We start from the raw sequence: 18,340 nt of genomic DNA on the forward strand, positions 1-18,340 counted from the left end.
AGCGTCAGCAGCTTCATTTGTGCAGCAATCCATCTTCTCCCAAGGATATGGGCAGGTTGGGTAGTGACTGTAGCCAAGCAGACCTTGGCATGTAAATGAAGTGGTGTGACACAGATGTATGGCTGCATAGATGGGGGTATAAGTATTCACGCACACATATTTTTTTTGCAAGTTTGCCTACAGGGAATACATCTTGTCATCCTCCCTTTGCATGCTGGATTTCATCAATTCTCTCTTCTTATCATCACTCTCATTATTCACATGAGGACTGACAGAGAAAAAAGCAGGTTCTCCCTGTCTGGGAACGCTCTACTCCCCCCTCTTCTCTCCCTCCCTTGCCCCGCTCTGTCTCCTTGGCTGGCTTGCTAAGAGCTGAGGGATTGTGTGCAGATGTGCCTGGAGAGAGGCCAGCCCCTCTGCCCTGGGAGAACATGTGGTCTGGGAGTGTTTATGCTGGCACTCTTTCAAGCTGTCTCCCACACAGCATGCTGGCGTCTCTTTCTCAGATGACAATGCTAAAACCTCCTCCCACAAAAGGGGCATTCTCAGGTTGAGGTGACACTGGCAATTATGTTGGTAAACAGGAAATACAGCAGGTAAACACAAAAAGTGTTAGTTAGTGATAGGTTAAAAAATGTTTTCCTGTGAACTTGAAAGGGAGTGCAGAGCTGAAATGCATGGAATCATAGACTGGCTGCAAAGAAACCTGCTTTGATACCAGGAGTCAAATGTGCTAGGATTTAACAGATATCCAGACACTTGAGGCATGTTTTTCACAGATTCTCCACATACTTGACATTCTCCCCTGTGATTCAGGCTCTGGGTAAACATCTGTAAGCTCCTGAAAGGAATGCTTATTCTTAACACTAGGCAGTAAAGTTTCTGTCCACATGTTTAGTGTGAAATACACACCTGTTGTATTCAGTTCCCGTATTTTAATACCCCAAGGAACGCAAATCCACTTTGGTGCTTTTTCCTTTTTCTGAACATATTTCTCAATCAGTGTATCAGTGCACAATTTTCTGAACCTTGCATCACATTTCTGAGTGCATAATTTGTAAAAAAAAAAAAAGTCACTCCCTGCACTACTGAACATTCTCTGTCATGTAAGTATTCGGTGCCCCCTGCAGGCTAACATGAGATGACTCAATCATCAACTTTCACAAAATGATGTGTTTGTGCAAACAAAGTGATACACTCTATTATTTACATTTTTGAAAGATAATGTTATTGTAACAATATAAATATGTTTTTGTGTGTAAAAATATCCCCCCAAAGCTAAATGTTTCTTTCATATTTTGTTTTAAATATACAATACTGGATATTCAAATGGATAATTTACTTTTCTACTGATAATTGTATATGTCGCCTCATTTCAGACAAAAAAAGTAATTTATATATTAAGATGCGAGGAGTTGTACTGTATAGGGCCTCAAACTTTAGCTTTTACAAATGATGTAATTGCACATTCTCTATACGTTGTGCATGCTTACCCAAAAAACATAAAGCCTAAACACTCATTTCAGAACTCTAAAATCTAAATTTAGAAGAAAAAAACTATTTACCACTAGGGGGCAGGATTTAGTGACTAATACGGAGGCTTAAAGGCTACGCATACCGTGCATGGGTCATTGCAGGGTCTCACTTTGAGCTTTTTTCTGTTTTGGCCTGTAAACAGCTGCCAGTCTGATATAAGACTGTAGTTGAGGGCAAAATCTGTCGTTATATTCATTTATTCTGTATATATGCAGGGAAGTGGTTGTAAATGTTGGCAAATATTCCTGAAAGTAGGTTTAATGTCTGAATGGAGGTTTGAAGTATTATTTTGTTCCGTTACTTTTATTTTTGTGTAGAAAAACAAATCTGGCCTGGTGAAATATTGAGCCAACATGGCTGATCCCAGAGCGCCAGTTGCAGCTCCACCTCTCTCTTTCTCTCCCACCTCCACGGTTCATGAAAAAAAGCGCATGAAATAGGAGAAAAGGAGGTGTGTTAGACCATGCGCAGACCGGCCTCGTTGCTCAGTTATCCCATTTTTTTCTTCTTTTAGGAGTCGCGCGTTACGTCACGGGCTCGTCCACGGTGCTGGGGCTTGAGAGATTGACCATCCACTCATGCAGCCACAAGCATAGTGAGACGTTGGCGCTCCGACTGGAAAAAAAACGCGTTTACATTTTTAATTTTTCTTTTTTTACGTTTGGCACGGAATGAGCTGAACGGAGCCGGCGGCTGCAGGGCTCCTTCTGTACACAACCGGGCGATCCTGGTGGCATGGTGTGGTGAAACAGAGACCCACACAGAAGACAGAGGTTACCCTGTGCATCATGTTTGAATGCCGATAATCAATTAGAAATATACATGACCGTGCTGCTGCATTGCCTATAGCCTCATCGGGCTGTAGCAGGTCTCCTTTTTTTGCAGAAGCCTGTGTGAACCAGCCACCGTGCGGGGCTGAGAGGGCGAACGCACCCGGACCATTTGAGAGGGGGTTCGGATGAGGTGGTTGATCGGGCTGTTTGGTGTTAGAAATCCAGCCAACTTTTCATCTATTGCTTTCTAACAGCAGTGCCATCGGGCATTGCTCAGGAGATGGCGATGAGGTTGTTCTACTTGGGATTTATTCTCTGCTTGGGGATCACATCTCCTAACGGTGCAACCGTAGGTAAGAAGCAGCCTGTTGTGTTATCTTGCATTGTGATACTCGGGGAAAGCATGAGCACTTTTCAAGCCTTTGCAAAGCATCTGTGCTCAGGCCTGCCGCTCACCAGAGTTGGAGCCGACACCGCAAAATAGGTTGTCTCCATAATAACAGTGTGCCACAGCAGGCTCCTCAGAGGAAGAGATCGATAATTAGGGAAGCCTTTAATCGGAGAAAGTACCGCACAAATGAGCAGTGCGCTGATTGTTTTGGCCTAAAATCTGTCTGCGCTTTTTTTTTATAGCAGAGCTCCTGTCTGATCAGACAGAATGGGCCTGTCTGTGAGGACAGCAGACAGCACTCACTGCTGGAACATACAGCAGGTAAAAGGCGATCGCAACAGTTGCACCAACGACCTATTTACTTATCATTTCTGATTGACTGCGACAAAAAAATACCTGCGCGGTTATTGTGTGCGTGGCTACAGCTGATAGCCACCATTCAGACCAAAGCTGCTGCTTTTAAATCGCAGCCTGCGCGCTCTACTTTCATATCAAACCTGTGGGAGCCGTCGTTCAGATCAGTTTTCATGTTTGTTTTCAGATACTTTGGACTTATGAAAACAGCAGTTGTGTTCTGCTGGCTCTTAATGGCGCGGCTTGTCCCGACGTGCAGCTTCAGTTAGCTGCCTGGCAAATCACAGTTTATTAGACAGCCAGGTATACTGTCTGATGTGGAAATGAATAGGCGTGCATTTATCCTCTTAACGTCCCGGGAGCTCCTTAATACTCCCCAATCCCTGATAGTAATAATGAGATATCAAATGCACCATTGCTCTTGTTAACAGTGCAATGCAGACCTGTTGAGCTAACAGCCTGCTTTGTTATTCTCTGGCCAACTAAAGGGAAGGTACAGCACTTCTTCTTTTCTACACATTCAATATTTGAATTGCACCTACATGAATAAGGAAGGCATGCAGCAGCAGTGATGCCCAGTGTCACAACCTGCCATGCACAAATATTAGTCTGCGCTTACTTTAGTTAAAGTAAGACATTACAATCTCCATTTCCTGCTGTGACTCACAAAAATAGAGGCCTGCTCTGTGTTAGAATATCTTACGTAAGTTTCATTAGATTTTGATGGAGGTTGTTCAGGGGGAAAGCCATAGCTGACATTACAAGAGTGGGCAAGCTCCTCCTCCTCCTCCTCCTCCTCCATCAGTATGTAACATCTGGACACAGGGAGACCATTAATCCAACTTAGATGTGCCTGAAAAGGGGAGGCGGTGCTGGTGTGGCTGAAGAGCTCGGGGTAAGGGAGGGTGAAGCAGAATAAAGTTCAACAGAAATTAGTCTCAGATTTTCTAAAGTTGACACATAGTTACATCACAGGGCGTCCAGGGCGGAAGCGATAGCCTATATGTGTGTCATGTCATTATTAACAGTTGATTTACCCAGCAGCCTTTCATTGGAGCGGCGTTGAACCAAGAGGGGAGTTAATGAGGGAATACAAACCTTATGGCCAGATCCATAATGGATTACTGAGAGGAGAAGGTCAAAAATGAAGAGTTGATTAACTGCATAATTCTCAGTGTATTGATCTTTGGTGCTGATTAGGCTTTATTGTTTTTGTTGTAGTCTCAGTCTGGGTGTAATATATGAAGAAACCATAACATAATTTGAATATATTCCATATTCCAGCTATAACACACATATTTTCAGTTTCAATCATTCATTGTGTGTTCCATCAGAAAGTTGATTGGCAGCTGTATTGATAAGGCTGTCTTTTGCCTTTCTTTGTCGCTTTGGTTGTTTGCTGCAGTAGTATCATTGGGTTTCAGACTTGTATGTCTTCATCGCACCACTTGTTTACAATTTTTTTTTAAGGTTGCATCAGGTGACATCACATCCTGTTTTTCATTTTGCAGTTTTTTGCATTTTGCAGTCTTTGTCTTTCAGTCTGGTTTAGAGTTGTTCTTGTTTGTGTCTTTTTTATCAAAGGATTAACTGGGAAATATTGATAAATGAATTGATAATGAGAATACTACTTAGTTTGAACCAATTAACGTGGTTGCTGATGATGATTTTCTAATAATCTAATAGTGCAGAGATAGCTGACATGTTTTTTTTTTTTCCCATTTTAATGACCATGCTTTATGCAGCTATCATGTAAAATGAAACCTTAGACATTTCTATGCAGTTAGGAAGTCTTACATCTACAATGTCAACAGCCTTTAGATGCAGAAGAATCTGTTAGTGAAATGTTTAAATGTGGGTCAGAGGCTAAAGAGGCTGAATTCCTGAGGAGTCTACACACTGTTTGCCTGACCCTTTTAATGGGACCTTTTCCTCTGAACTGTCACTGGGAACATCTGCTAGAAAAATTCAGCATCCCTCATACAAATTCAACAGATAATAGAACTTGGATTGCTCTCTTCAACTCTTCCAAGTGGAGGTCACTGGGGTACTGCAAAATATAGTTTTTGCCATCCAGAGTCTTCTTACAAAGAAACTTCTGTTAAAAAAATCATTTACTTGAAGTAAACTATAGCCAGTTGTTCAGTTTGTCTACATTCTTTGGATTCTGCATTATAGGAAACTTCCTTGCAGGTGTTTTTGAATTGTGGTCTTGTAGTATATAATACAATATAATATTGTCAAATGATGTTAACAGATAGTGGTATTTTTTGCGGAAACCTTCCACTTCCTGCTTGGCATTGCAATCAACTGTGACTAAAAAGGTAAAACCAGATTAACATAATTGTGCCCACGTATTGAAGGCGTGAGACCGCAGTGTTTGTTGACTGTGAATAGCAGGGGTGTACTGTAATTGGTGTTTTCTGCTAGCTACATCACTGTTTATCCTGTTTAGCTCATAAGACCCCCCAAAAAGGGAATGGATTGGCTCCTTTGACAAGTGTGGGTTTGTGTTAATTCAGCTTTAAGAGTCACAGGGTTTTGGCAGATCATGAAAATCAGGCTCCCTCTGCATTTCTGCCTCTGTTCTAAATTTTAAATTTTTTTTTCAGAAATTAGATCTCAACACAAATTTTTGTAAAAAGGGCAGTTCTACAAACTCTTGTTGTGAGTTTTGGGTCATTATTATGAACAAATATCTGCATAAGAACATTTTGGTGTTTTGCACTTGATGCTAAGGCTGTTTACATAAATCAAAAATAATGGTGCTGACTCTCAGTGGATTGTGTGCCTGTTGTGCTGTCTGTCTTGTGGCAAGTATAGTAGGAAGTTGAACTGAATCTGAGGTATAGTCTGTAAGCAGGAAGTCGGTTACCAGATGGTTTTTAACACTCATAAAATACTTTTATAGTGATCAGCCAATTGGAGTTCTTAAGATGTTCTCATAGCTGCCAAAACTATGGAGCAGCAGGGTGTTTAGAAGTTAATGTGAGATCATACATTCACATTATAATACACCTCACCAGGTTTCAAGCCATGTACTGTGTCCATAGTTAGTTTTTTGTGACTCAGTTTGGAAAGCCTGCAGCTGACAGATGATTCATCCAGTCACCCTAAATGTCCCTGCTTTTTATAACCAGTTTCCACAGATGATTTCTCTGATAGTTCTGTTTAACACATCAGCTGGCACATCAGGTCACCACACTCACTCCTGCTGCTGGTTATGTCAGCCATCAGTTCTCAAAGGTTGTAAAGTGAAAGCACTTGTCGATTCACTGCAGACATACATAATCAGTAGTACATGTTATAAGTGAACTTCTGTTGCTCACCTTAAAACACAGCTGTTGATGCTAACCAATAATATTTTCAACATTAAAGCCTGCATGTAGTTGCTTTGATACACAGTTTGTATACCTGCGCTCAGAAAAATGACACAAAAAACATCTGTTCATTAGAAGGGTTAATCTCTGTGGAACCAGAGATTCTGATATTTCTATGTCAAATTTTATGATCCATCCACTGAACAAAGGTCATCCGTCAAGATGGGAAGAGGATGACATCTCGTTTGTCTGTGGTTTGAGTCATAATTTAGCCAGTAATATTCCTGTTCCTGCTGCCTGATTTAGAGTCATTCTGATGAGTAATTCATACTGATCAACAAGCATTAAATTACAGATCAAACTTCAACTGTTCCTGTTTAGGAACATGGTGAATCTGTTCTATTCTCATTCCTTACCATTTCCTGGTAGCATCAGATGACAGAGGCGAGCCAGGATTTATAAGCATCTGAGTTGCAGTGAATGCCTCAATTTATGTGGTCCAGCCTTCATTTTGTGGCTCCCATATTCTGTTTTCATAACAGCTGAATCTGGGTTGACTTTTCCTCAGTGGTTGCACAGAGCTGTGCTATGCAGAGACTACAGGGTGGGTGTAGGAGAACTCTCCTTTGGCAGCACATTGAGTCTTTTTGCGTTTATCTTTATGTTCACCGATCACACTCACTCAGCATAGGCCTTTTACTGCGTTGCATTTTACAGCTCTGTCCTGTGACTTCCTGCAGAGCCTCATCAGGTTACCCCGGAGGTCAAAGCGGTACCCTTTTGTTGTGCAATGATACAAAAACAAGGCTTTCAGCCATGAGAGAAGGCACCAGCTCAAACTCAGTCTTCTGCTGTTTATGCATGTTTGACCTCTTTGAACATTGCTATTGTGGATTAGAACTTCAATGGCCTATGAGCATGATATGTGCACTGTGAACACTTGGTGCGACTTAACTTGCACAAAACTCAGTAGTTGTTTTCACTGGATGGCCACAGCCCAGTGTTTCATTGGCTGCAGCAGGGGCTATAGCACAGTGCCTTACATTAGATAGTGTTAATCAGACTTTTATGTATTCTTATATGTAAGATTGTCCTATACTTCCTATGCTCTTTTGCATAGTAATTATAAGTGGCTGTTTTCCATCTGAATAATTAATTCCGTACAAAAATTCAGATTACGCTCTGCCCTCATTCTCTTCTCCTTGCTCTGTGTTTAGTTTTAATTGTTACTTAAAATGCATGGATCCTTGCTTTGAAATCCTGCTAAAGTGAGCACAGAGAAAGCACTTCAAACTTGACCTCAGGGTTCTAATTACATACTGTAGTTGGGGTGTTTTTTTTTTCTCACACTCTGGTAGACCTGAGTTCCACAAGGTGGTGGGTGATGGGAAACAGTTTTCACTTTCGCATGTCACTGTCACTGCAGAGTGCCTTTTATTTACTTGTTCACCTCATTTCAAGCTGCCGTTTGTAGTGTTATCTTTTAACAGCATTTAATAGAATCCATGCTCTATTGCTCATGCTCAAAATTATTCACAAGGGGTTTGGGTGTTAGAGCAAACCCTGTGAGACAAAAGTCAATTTCATATATCAAACTGTTCAAATTGTCCTTTTCTCACACACTCCTTACAAAAAGAAGGAATGCACTTTTTCAAATTCAAAAAGTTTTTCTTTTTTTCAAATCGAGCCATTCATCTGCAACAGATTGTCTTTTTGAGGCAAAGCTGTACAGATGAAACCAATTAGAAGGTGCTGGAATGTGCTGCATGGATCTGGAGTTGATCCGTAGAGCATGGATGGCCATATTGAGGCAGACAGATCGGAGAGGAAAGTGGGTCAGTGTTGCGTCCCAGCTGGTGACGGTGTCTGGAGGCCTCCATCACTTGGTGCCACAATACCATTTACTCACCACCCCATCCTTCTCTCATCCCACAGAGTTCATCTTGATGTTTTGAATGTCTTGAAGTTTCATCAAGGGATGACCTTGAAAGTTAAAAGTACTTTATTGCTTGTATTAGGTAGGGATGTTTCTGTAGAAGCCAGGCTCTGTTGTACATTTATGCATTTGCTCATTCACTTGTATTTAATGCCTGCTATGCACAGTGCTTGGGGGCAATTCAGAGCGGACTGTTTAGACAGCGCGGAGCTGCAGCAGCCCTGCGTACAGTATGTGTGCGCTTCATACAACTGGCAGTATGCTCAAAGTCTCATACCAAGCCTGGACATCAACATACCAGGAAGTAACCCAGTGATTTATAGCATAATGAATGTGTCAACTCTGGATTTAAACATTTGCTTAGTAAGTCTTTTAGTGACAACGCCAGGGAAGAGCTTGTAAGTCAGTTTAGCTCCATTTAGAGAGTCGTGCTCAGCCCTGTGTTCTCCCATCAGAGCTCCAAAAACACTGGAGCAACAGCAATTAAAAACTGTGTGTCCCTGTGTTATGGTAACCAGTCCATTCAGACATAGACTTGCTTAATAACCAGAAGAAGGTTATTGGGTTCACAGTTATTTCTGTATTTGACAAGATAATGGGGGAATCATGTAGAATTAAAGTCTGCAATTTTTTAATTTCTGCACAAACATGCAATCGTACTCCTTTGGCAAGTAAGTGCTAAAAATCTAGCAGTAACAAAAAATGATTAGGAACACTAAGCTGATCTTTTTCACAGAGCCTTTAATTTTAGGCTTACAGCCTGCTTAAGGAGTTCCTCATATTTATTGTCTTGCACTCAAATAAAGCTGTTTCAAATGTAGAACTCTTGCTGTCCAACAGATTGTCACATATACATGTTGGTTTTTGTGAAGGACAGCTGTTAAAAATGTGAGGAATAGTGTGAAAATCAAAACACTTCAGGGCTGAGATGCATTTCTCTAATAGATACCCATGGGATGGTTGTTTTTCTCAGGTTATTATAATGTCTGATCTTTTAAAGTCACAAGCTGTAGGAGTTGAAGTTAATATTTTTGTTAAAAATGTGATAATCCTATTGGAATATTTTATTACTGTGGGATTTCCTACCAGTTAGTCACAGCAGTGAGATCTAGTTGCCATTCAGCTGTGGCAGGAAATGCTTTAGTTGGAATGGCATCAGGAGGGAACTCTGTTGGAGGCAAGCACACTGTGCTTGAGTTCTTGTACGAGTAGAGCATGTACCTTGATTCAATGAGATCGGTGTTTGCTGTTGGGCCAAACCCAGCTGACAAAATAAAAGCCTTTCTTATCCCCCTTTTGTAAGGAAAGCGGACACAAATGGTTTTCCATCCCGGTCTGATTTGGACCCCCCAAAAATTGTCAGTGATTTGGCAGCAACCTTGGAAAAACGGTGACTTTGCAGCCCCCCCCCCCCCACGATATTCAACCCCTCCTCAGCCACAACCTCCAATTAGGCTCAGAGGTTCTCCCCTCTGCGGTCACTTCATGCTTTCATGTTGGTGTGTAAAGCGATGATAAAATTAGAACCCACAATGTTTTATTTCCAGTTTTATGCCCACTCATAGGGAACAACTGGTTCAACCCAGCTGCGTCTAGAGAGTCTAAGGGAATGCCTTCATAGAGCAGTGATTTGCAGCACAGGGCTCAGTCAGTATGGCAGTTTGGCAGATTAAAAGACAACATATAAACAAATCCTGTTTATTTACCACCATCCCAAATGTACCAGGACATTGGTAAAATGAAAAGAAGCAAAACTTACAAGTTGGCCTCAGGCCATTGCTAGCCTCCCTCTCATTCCTGCACCGAGTGGTTGGGTGTGCATTTTGTCTTAAATATGTCAGTGGTCCCTGTCCATTCCAGTACAGCTCACTTTACATCCTGTCACAACTTTATGTCCTTTAATACACACTCTGAAGTACAATGTCTTTATTAAACCTTATCCTCTAGCAACACTTGAGTTTAGTTTTGTAAGCCTTCTGCTTACTATTGTGTGAACAGAAGACTCAGGCTGCATTTTAAAACCAAGCTGTCCATTTGTTGGCCAAATAATGGGAACAGTGCAATACAATTTCTTTAACCTTTTAGCTCCTAATTGTATCCCAAAAAACATGACACTCACCAGAAGTCTCATTGTTTGATTTACTCATATTTTTCTGTAGCACCAGGGCCTGAACCCTTTAGCTTGACAGTCCAAATGAACGTGATTGCAATGATACACTAGCTTCTTGCTCTCTTGTGATTGCAGTCACATCTCAGCCCTCTTGCGGTGCACCCCCACCAACACCCCCACCACCACCCACCCCAAACACCTCCCTCCCTCCCTGCCTGCCAAGTACATAGGGAGGCAAGTCATCCAGGGCGAGCGAGGGCTTAGTCTCTGCAGAGAATCACAATGAGACCTTCGGCGCTGTCCTTTCAAAGAGCATTGCTGCACAACAGTACAGTAGCTGCAGCAATGTCCCTGAAATGGCCACTGTGGTCTTTTTTTCATTGTCTGGCCACTCATAAAAGAAAGCATTTCCCTTGTTTATATTTGGAAACCTATTTTCATTCTGCTGTGTACCGAGAAAAATGTCAGAGTTGCAGCTCCATGTTTGTGTTCTGGTTAAATTCTAACCAGCTATTTTCATAAAAGGTTATGTCATTAATCACATGAGTCCTAGTTTGAAATTTGTTCTATTTAAAGGGCCATTTCAACAAAATTGTACAAGAACCTGTCTATGGCCATATACCACTTGAAGCAAATAAATGACCCAAAGACAAATCAGTGTGTACCAACCCATGTGGAGCTCCTTTTGAGCAGGTTTTTCTAAAGTTAAAGCATGTCAGCAGTGTCAGACTGCTGATGGGTCATGAGTGTGGCTGTGGCGCTGCTAGCCCGTGGTACACCTCAACAATCTGTGCTGACTTGCTGCCCAGAACTACCGTGCTCTGCACTTTCCCATGGGCCGGACGGTGATTGAATGCACAGTTATGTCCAAGCCGGACACATGAAAGAGCCTCTGTGGTGAGAGCTGAAAAACACCTTAAGAGTAATAAAAAAAAAGCAGAAAGAAACTGGATGTCCTTAAGAGAAGGGGAAACAACAAACAAACCCAGAACTACAAGGCCCTGCTGTTAGTCATAAACTTGTAGAGACATTTTGTGAATAGACTGTGCCTGTGGGTTTTTTTTGCTACAAAACCATCGCTGTAAATTTGGGTTGAGCCCTACATGTTGCTTTGCTTTGTGAACATAATTTCAGTTTGGCAGAATTTTTATTTAAAGGCACTTTTTTCAAGATAACACACCAGCTGTTCCCTCTTTTTTTTCTTTAGGTCCCAAACCTGATGAGCAGCCCAAGACTTGCAGCTCCAAGCAGTTCGTATGTAAGGACCAGGTCACCTGCATCTCCAAAGGTTGGCGCTGCGATGGGGAGAAGGACTGCCCAGATGGCTCAGATGAATCGCCAGATATCTGTAAGTATTCCTACATGATTAACTGAAACTATAACTGTATCTCTGCAGGCTTGTGTCCCCAGCTCTCTCTCCAAGCTGTTCATGGGAATAAGAATTATTAACAGTTTATTTGGTTTTGTTTTGTTGAGATAATTTTCTATTTTATAAATGATTGTTGTTCTTACACATGATGTTATTAAGACTAAATGGCCTGGAAGACTGCACAGCACAAACACTTTAATTTGTGAATAAGGTTATGCCCTTTCTATGAAGGACACTGCTTTGCTGAATTATGGCCCTTATTATGCAGCCGTGTTTAGTCTGAATGCTCAGGGATGTGTCTGCGCTCGTCTGGACTTTTGTGGGATCTGTGCAGGCCCAGTCACTCACATCTGTCAGCCCCTACATCCATAAAATCACTGGTGAAATGCCCCTCTCTGTTTGTATACAGGCATTAATGGTGATTTTAAGTGTCTGAATATGCCACACCTTACATTTGTCATGCCACAAGCATTCGCACCATAGAGACAAGCAGCTGACACCCAAAAATAATAACAATGTGGTTAAAGTCTAATTAGGTATAACACATAAGGTCGGGAGCTGAAAATATTTGGGATTGCTAGGGGGTTACAAAAAGTAATGCTGTGGTCATCTGCACATGAAATGGAGAAAGTCAAATTAGTTGGTCAAGTTGGCTGTTCGTCATCTTTCTGTACAAAATAATTTGATCTAAAGAGGAAACATTTTAGAGCTGATGACGCTGAACCTTTACTTTTTTACAGACTCCCACTTATTTATCATTGACATTTAGCTAAAATAAAAGGCTTAAGGTTTTTTTCACAGTGGAAGAAAAGCCTTCACATGAACTTTGTAAAAAAACTGCAGAACTTGAGCAATTTTAGGTTGATGTGCCCCACCTAATTTGTTCAAGTGATCCAAGCGATTGTGTTTGCAGTCTAACAGTCAAAGACTCCTTTCAAGCATCCCGGAGAAAGGCAGCCAGACAGTGATTTTATCCACAGTTGTTCCGTTGATTCAGCCATTAAATTTGAGTAGTGTTTAGAATGAACGGCTGCAGATAAAGCTACAGAGTGAATGGGCCTGAGCCAGTGTAGAGACTGGAGACGAGAGAGTTGGGAGGAGTGTGACTCAGGAGTTCATTTAAAATCCTCGTCTGACTCAAAGGAATGGAAAAGTCTTTTTCTTTTCATCCCTGCATTTCCATTCACAGGGTGAAACAGTTTGCAGGTCGTTGGCCTGGCAACTCCCCTACTGGAAAGCATCACAAGAGGCAATCTGACCAACATGCTGTAAACAAGGCTGCTCTTAAGTGAGCTGTTATGGAAATACCAGGCGTTGGTCCATCCTGAAAACTCCTTGTGTTTTTATTTTGAATGTTCAGTGTGCAGCTGCCCATTTTTAATCTGCTTTAAAGTTTTATAAAAGCAACTTTCACTTTCAAACTTACATGTGCTATAAGTATATGACAGTCAGTTTGTGACAGAATTTCAAGAAATTCTCTGCTCTCTGCAATTTTGTTCCAACATGCCCCCAGACCACAGTCTAATTTTGTGTGTTAATGTTGATGGGAAATAGAGTGGTGCCTGCTACTATAATTACGACATTATCCCCAGTTCAAGTTAATTACTGCCTACAGACTTGGTCTGAGAAGAGTTCTCGCAGAGATATCACAAGGCGAAACATTTACCTTGTTATTTTCCCCCTTTTTCTTCCATTCTTCACAGTGTATCCTGGTGTGGGATTTGTCCCACAGTCTGACCATCTTGTTTTAAAAAATATACAACACAAGGTCCCTCACATCAAGTGCTGCAGATGGATTTTTATTATCCCGTTTGTCCTCAGGCTTAGGTGTTGTCATGAAATCAACTCTAGCTAATTTGGCAGCAGTTTTTATTTCTGGTACTGTGAGTGCCACCTAAGTTGTTTACGATGATCATGAATTTACTGTCAGAGTGGTAGGTGTGTTGTAAAAAATTTACTTTTGATCTGCACCTCTAGAATCCATGCTGGAAGTAAGCATGCCGTTCCAGTATCACACTGTCTGGAGGTCTAATTGCCTGTCGTTTCTAAACCATTCATGTAGTCTGTAATTACACTGAGGAGCTAAAGACAGACTTCCACAGTGCCACAGTAGCACAGTTGTAACATCTCATGAGGTGCTAACATATTGAGATAGAGGTGGTAGTTGATATCAGGGATGGGGGCAGGGGGGTTAGGGGGTTCAGTGCTCAGCCTGTGGGCTTATTTATTAGAGGTGTACTCAAGCAGAGTGATGGGGCAGTTCCTCTATGAATGCATGTTTTTACTCTCAGATCTGCATGAGTTGTCATCGTAAATGGGATGGCTGGGTTCTGGACAGATTGCCAGCTGCAGGGCAGTTGTAGCTCCCTTTCGTAGCCCCCCACTACACATTCAGATAGCCATCAGCAAGCTGCCTGTACAGACTCCTGTCTGCAGGTGTGACCCTATCATCCTCTCCCAGGGACTGCATGGCTTCAATTGGTTTCAGACAAGCCATTTCACCTCAACTACATACAGGCTTAGGGCTCAGGAAGAGGCTGACATGCGCCCTCAGGGCAGGAGTTAATGCTGAGTGTGTCTTAACGATGGTCTTCCATGCTGCTTTTGTTTTTGCTCTAATATCTTGTCAAAGTATTATCTTTATTTAGCAGATGTGTGCATGTTTGTGTGCACAGCTCTACATGAAAGCTACATTGTTGGACTACAAAGGGTTAAACAGGCTACTACCAGACCTGTTTGTTTCTCTGTTCCAGCTGGAAAAGTAAATGTTAATGAGGTCTTGTCTTGAAATATTACAACAACGGGCATAACGTTTTAGAATCATAAGTGTAGTTCCTTTTAGGATAAAGGATGGGCTGAATTTGAAAGTGCTGTGTCATAACTTTGACTCCATCCTTTTTGGAACAGTCACTGTAAAAAACACAGACTGCCTCTGTCTATATGTCAAGTCTGTGTGCAATTATGATTCTTGCGTGAACCACATTCATTGTGGTTGAGCCAGAAAATGGGAACAGATGTCTGAGTAAGCCTAGCATGTAAGCACTTTCTCCACCATGAGAAGCACTTACCATGAAGGAATCCCTTTCAACATCAAAAAACCTTATGCAACAATTGTCTGCCCCTAATTCTCCGTTAGACTTTTTAGTTCCTGATTTAGCATCAAAATATCCATAGGATGGCTACAAGGCGAGGACTGAAAAGCATCTCAGTCATGCAAATACACTTCCTTTCTTTTCCCCATGCAGCGCTATCCACTTCTATTCAGGGACAGAAAATAAGCTGATCATTCAAAGTAGTTAACACTTGTAAATAACAAGCTGCTCCCTGTACATGCACTGTCAAGTTGTCGCTTAAGCTTTCTCTTCTGACTTGGGGAGGTAGTACGTATGTAGATGCATGCACACACACATTGATTTGTTTTCCTTGTTGATGCTAGAAAGTAATTTTGAATGGATATCCCCTGGAATGCAGTTTCATAATGAAACTGAAGAACCCTTGCCCAAAGAGGCTAAAGGTATTTAATGTAACAATATCCAAATCTGACCTCTCAACATTACACACACACACACAGTTTTGTGAAATAATAATGTTAATATTTAACTATATAATAATATTTGTGCCTGTTGCATTCAACAACAATATTGTAACTCTTTGAAAAAGTTTGGCCCACACACACTCTGACCCAGGTCGCTGCCTGCCATGGCCTGGGGCTCAGCTGGTAGGGAGGTCTGATGGGAAGATTGAGTTATCATCTCTGTGCAGCTGCCTAAAGCGGCTGCAGGCCACACAACAAGGTTATCTGGCCATCTCTTGCCCTTGAGCCCCCTCTGGACGCTCGCCAGCCTGGTCCTATATTCCTTCGCCCATCTGACCGTTATGCATCAGCAGCCTCTCCGCGACGACCGTGTAGCTGACTGCTGAGGTGGCAGGAGTGGGTTTGGACGCATGGAGCGATGGGAAGGAATGGGTCCACAGAAAGAAAAGCTTTTGTGTCGGAGAAAATGAACAGATTAGCATTTAGGCTGTAGAGGAAAATGGAAATTTCTTTGTGAGGCTCTGATCCTCTTTCTATAGAATCAGCCTGTTACAGTAAAGTTAGGGGTGGGGGTGTGGGGGTGGGGGTGGGGGTGGGGGAGTCCTTTCATAGCATATAATCAGTCGTGTAGATGTAGTAGCAGGGGGCACCATGCAGGGGCAAGAGGGTCTGCACTGGCAGTGGTTGACACACTGCTTCCACAGAGGAAGAAGCAAAGCCCTGTAAATCCCTTTGGTCTGTGGCCCTGAGCCCTCCTCAGCCTCACCAGCCTATCAACAGACAACGAACACAGAGATTCTCACGCCACGCAGGCACCGCTTCCCTTTCTCTGGTGTTTCCTCCACACCCTGTCTCCTTCTCTCCGTCTTTCTCCCCCTTTCTCTTCCCCTCTATCAGGCAGAAAAAGTAGACTTGAGTCATTCCTGTCACCATGTTCCGCATATCTCATCTCCAGACTTTCCTGACGTTGTTTTTCTGTGTTTGTCTGTTACTTTGGAAAATGTTTCTGCACTTTTATAATCATTGAGGCTTTAGTTGAATGAAGCAATGAAAATAAATTGTATTGTATTACTCTACCAAAGGTTGAAAAATGGCTAAAAAGTGGTTTTATATTGTGCGTGTGAGTGTTTGTGATGAAAGTGTGATGACCAACCATGTGTTTAGCTCGTGGAGGATTTTGTATGTATTGGCACCAAGGTGTGTTGAACTTCAGATGGATTTTAAAATGCATTTTAATTAGCATGTTTTCTAAACTAGTGTTGGATTTTATCTGTGAATTTTCTGAGTAATGACAATATTGTGTTTTTATCATGGAAAAAAAACACAATAGCCGAGCTACGTTTGCTGCAGCTGGTCTGTAGCAAAGCCACATTTCTACTACAGCTCAAAGAGCATTCATGTGGCTTATTGTGAGTTGAATTATATATTATATAGCACTCTTCTTGTTTTGATGTGCCCCCACTAAGCTAAGATCTTCAGTATACCATCTTCCCTTTGGAAGTGTCATAGTGTGACATGTTAATTGACAGCCAGCAATCAAACCGTGGGCATGTTTTTTATTTGCATTCCATTAAATAATCATTTCCATAGCACAGTGATTAGATGCAGTAAATCCCACCAGCAAATGCAGTGCATGGTATTGCCATGTGTGGTTAGTGTTATTGATATTTTAAGCTTCATAATAAGTACGAGTACACCAGCCTTTCTACCACTGAGAACACAGTGTGGCTTCCTCTGTAGGGTTTGGCCTGTGCTTGTTGTGCATGCTGCTGTAAAGTGTGATTCCAAGATGGGGAGAGTCAGTCAGTGCACAGGCCTGCCTGTCACCCTGCACAACATATTAATTCAAGCTGGCAGCAGACTTTATGGGAGTCAGTGAGGGGCTGCCATGGAACCCAGAGAGCAGGAAGAAACGCAGGCTTTTATGCTCTGGACAAAAGATCGACAGGGGATCTAAATTTAAGGTCATTGCATAACTACAGGGACTGAGGGCTGGGGGATGGTTACATACAGAGCTTGAGGTGTTGGAGGGAAGAACACATTAGTACTGACCGTGTTTAACATCATAATGCTAATATCTAGTGACTCATTAAAAAGATAATGGCACTTTATATTTGACTGTGACTCAGGTAAAAGTCTACACAGTGCTTTTGGGAACTGTGTAATATTGTCTTTGCACAAAGTCATACCTCACTCCAGAGACAGTATGCTACAATAAGAGTTCCAATAAAGCAGAACACACTTTTGTGTTATGACTAATGTTTTAATCGTGATGAGCCCCTTTTCTTTTATATGAGAGAGAGAGTGTGAGAGTGAACATGCTGCTGATCGGAGAGGTTTTCACAGTTAAGATCCCTAAGGACAAAGCAAGGATATCACTGTTAGCTGATCATACAGTTTAGTGCAATAATATAATTATCCTCACTCTGTCCTCTAATAGGTGTGAGGGTGGTAATTCCCCCCATTTGTTCCTGATCTATTATCTATACTGCTCTGCCAGATTCTTATTTTGTTCTATGGTGGTGCTTTGTCTTCAAGGCTGCTCAGTGCAGCCACAGAGTGAAGTCACACAATGGGAACGCAAAAGTAGTTATAATACAAGTGTGGGAGGACATGTAAAGCCCACAGTGATGGAACTTATCTTTTGGTACCAGTACAAATCCCAGCTGCAGCATTCTTTGTTTGTAATTTGATGCCAAACTATACTAAAGTATGTATGGTACAGCACATATAGTGAACCTTTTTTTTCAGTCATACATATATATATATATATATATATATATATATATATATAAAAAGTTATTTGTGCTCGTACTCGCCTGGGATTTTCCATACCCCTATGTGTAACTTAATGCTGGTTTTGCCTGCGGCATGTTGGATTCTGATTATATGATGCAGACTTAACGAACTACTGATCACTCATCACTGACAACATAAACCTCCAGTGTGATGGTGAAAGGTATCAAATGCTGCCAAGGCCTTTTAACTATATTTCAAGCAATTTCAAGCAGCACTG

The 18,340-nt window shown here is 41.8% G+C and overlaps 1 protein-coding gene across 1 annotated transcript in view; it reads left to right on the forward strand.

Moving 5' to 3' along the window:
* Window positions 1–2,076: 2,076 nt before the first annotated feature.
* Window positions 2,077–18,340, forward strand: part of LOC114438102 (low-density lipoprotein receptor-related protein 1-like) — a 67,042-nt gene continuing 50,778 nt past the window's right edge. Inside the window, exons 1-2 of the mRNA XM_028409214.1 lie at window positions 2,077–2,662; window positions 11,628–11,768. Coding sequence (XP_028265015.1) covers window positions 2,590–2,662; window positions 11,628–11,768 — 214 coding nt within the window. The 5' untranslated portion in view covers window positions 2,077–2,589. The remainder of the gene's footprint in view (window positions 2,663–11,627; window positions 11,769–18,340) is intronic.

Source organism: Parambassis ranga, chromosome 7 (genome assembly GCF_900634625.1).
Source record: "Parambassis ranga chromosome 7, fParRan2.1, whole genome shotgun sequence".
Taxonomy (NCBI): Eukaryota; Metazoa; Chordata; class Actinopteri; family Ambassidae; genus Parambassis; species Parambassis ranga.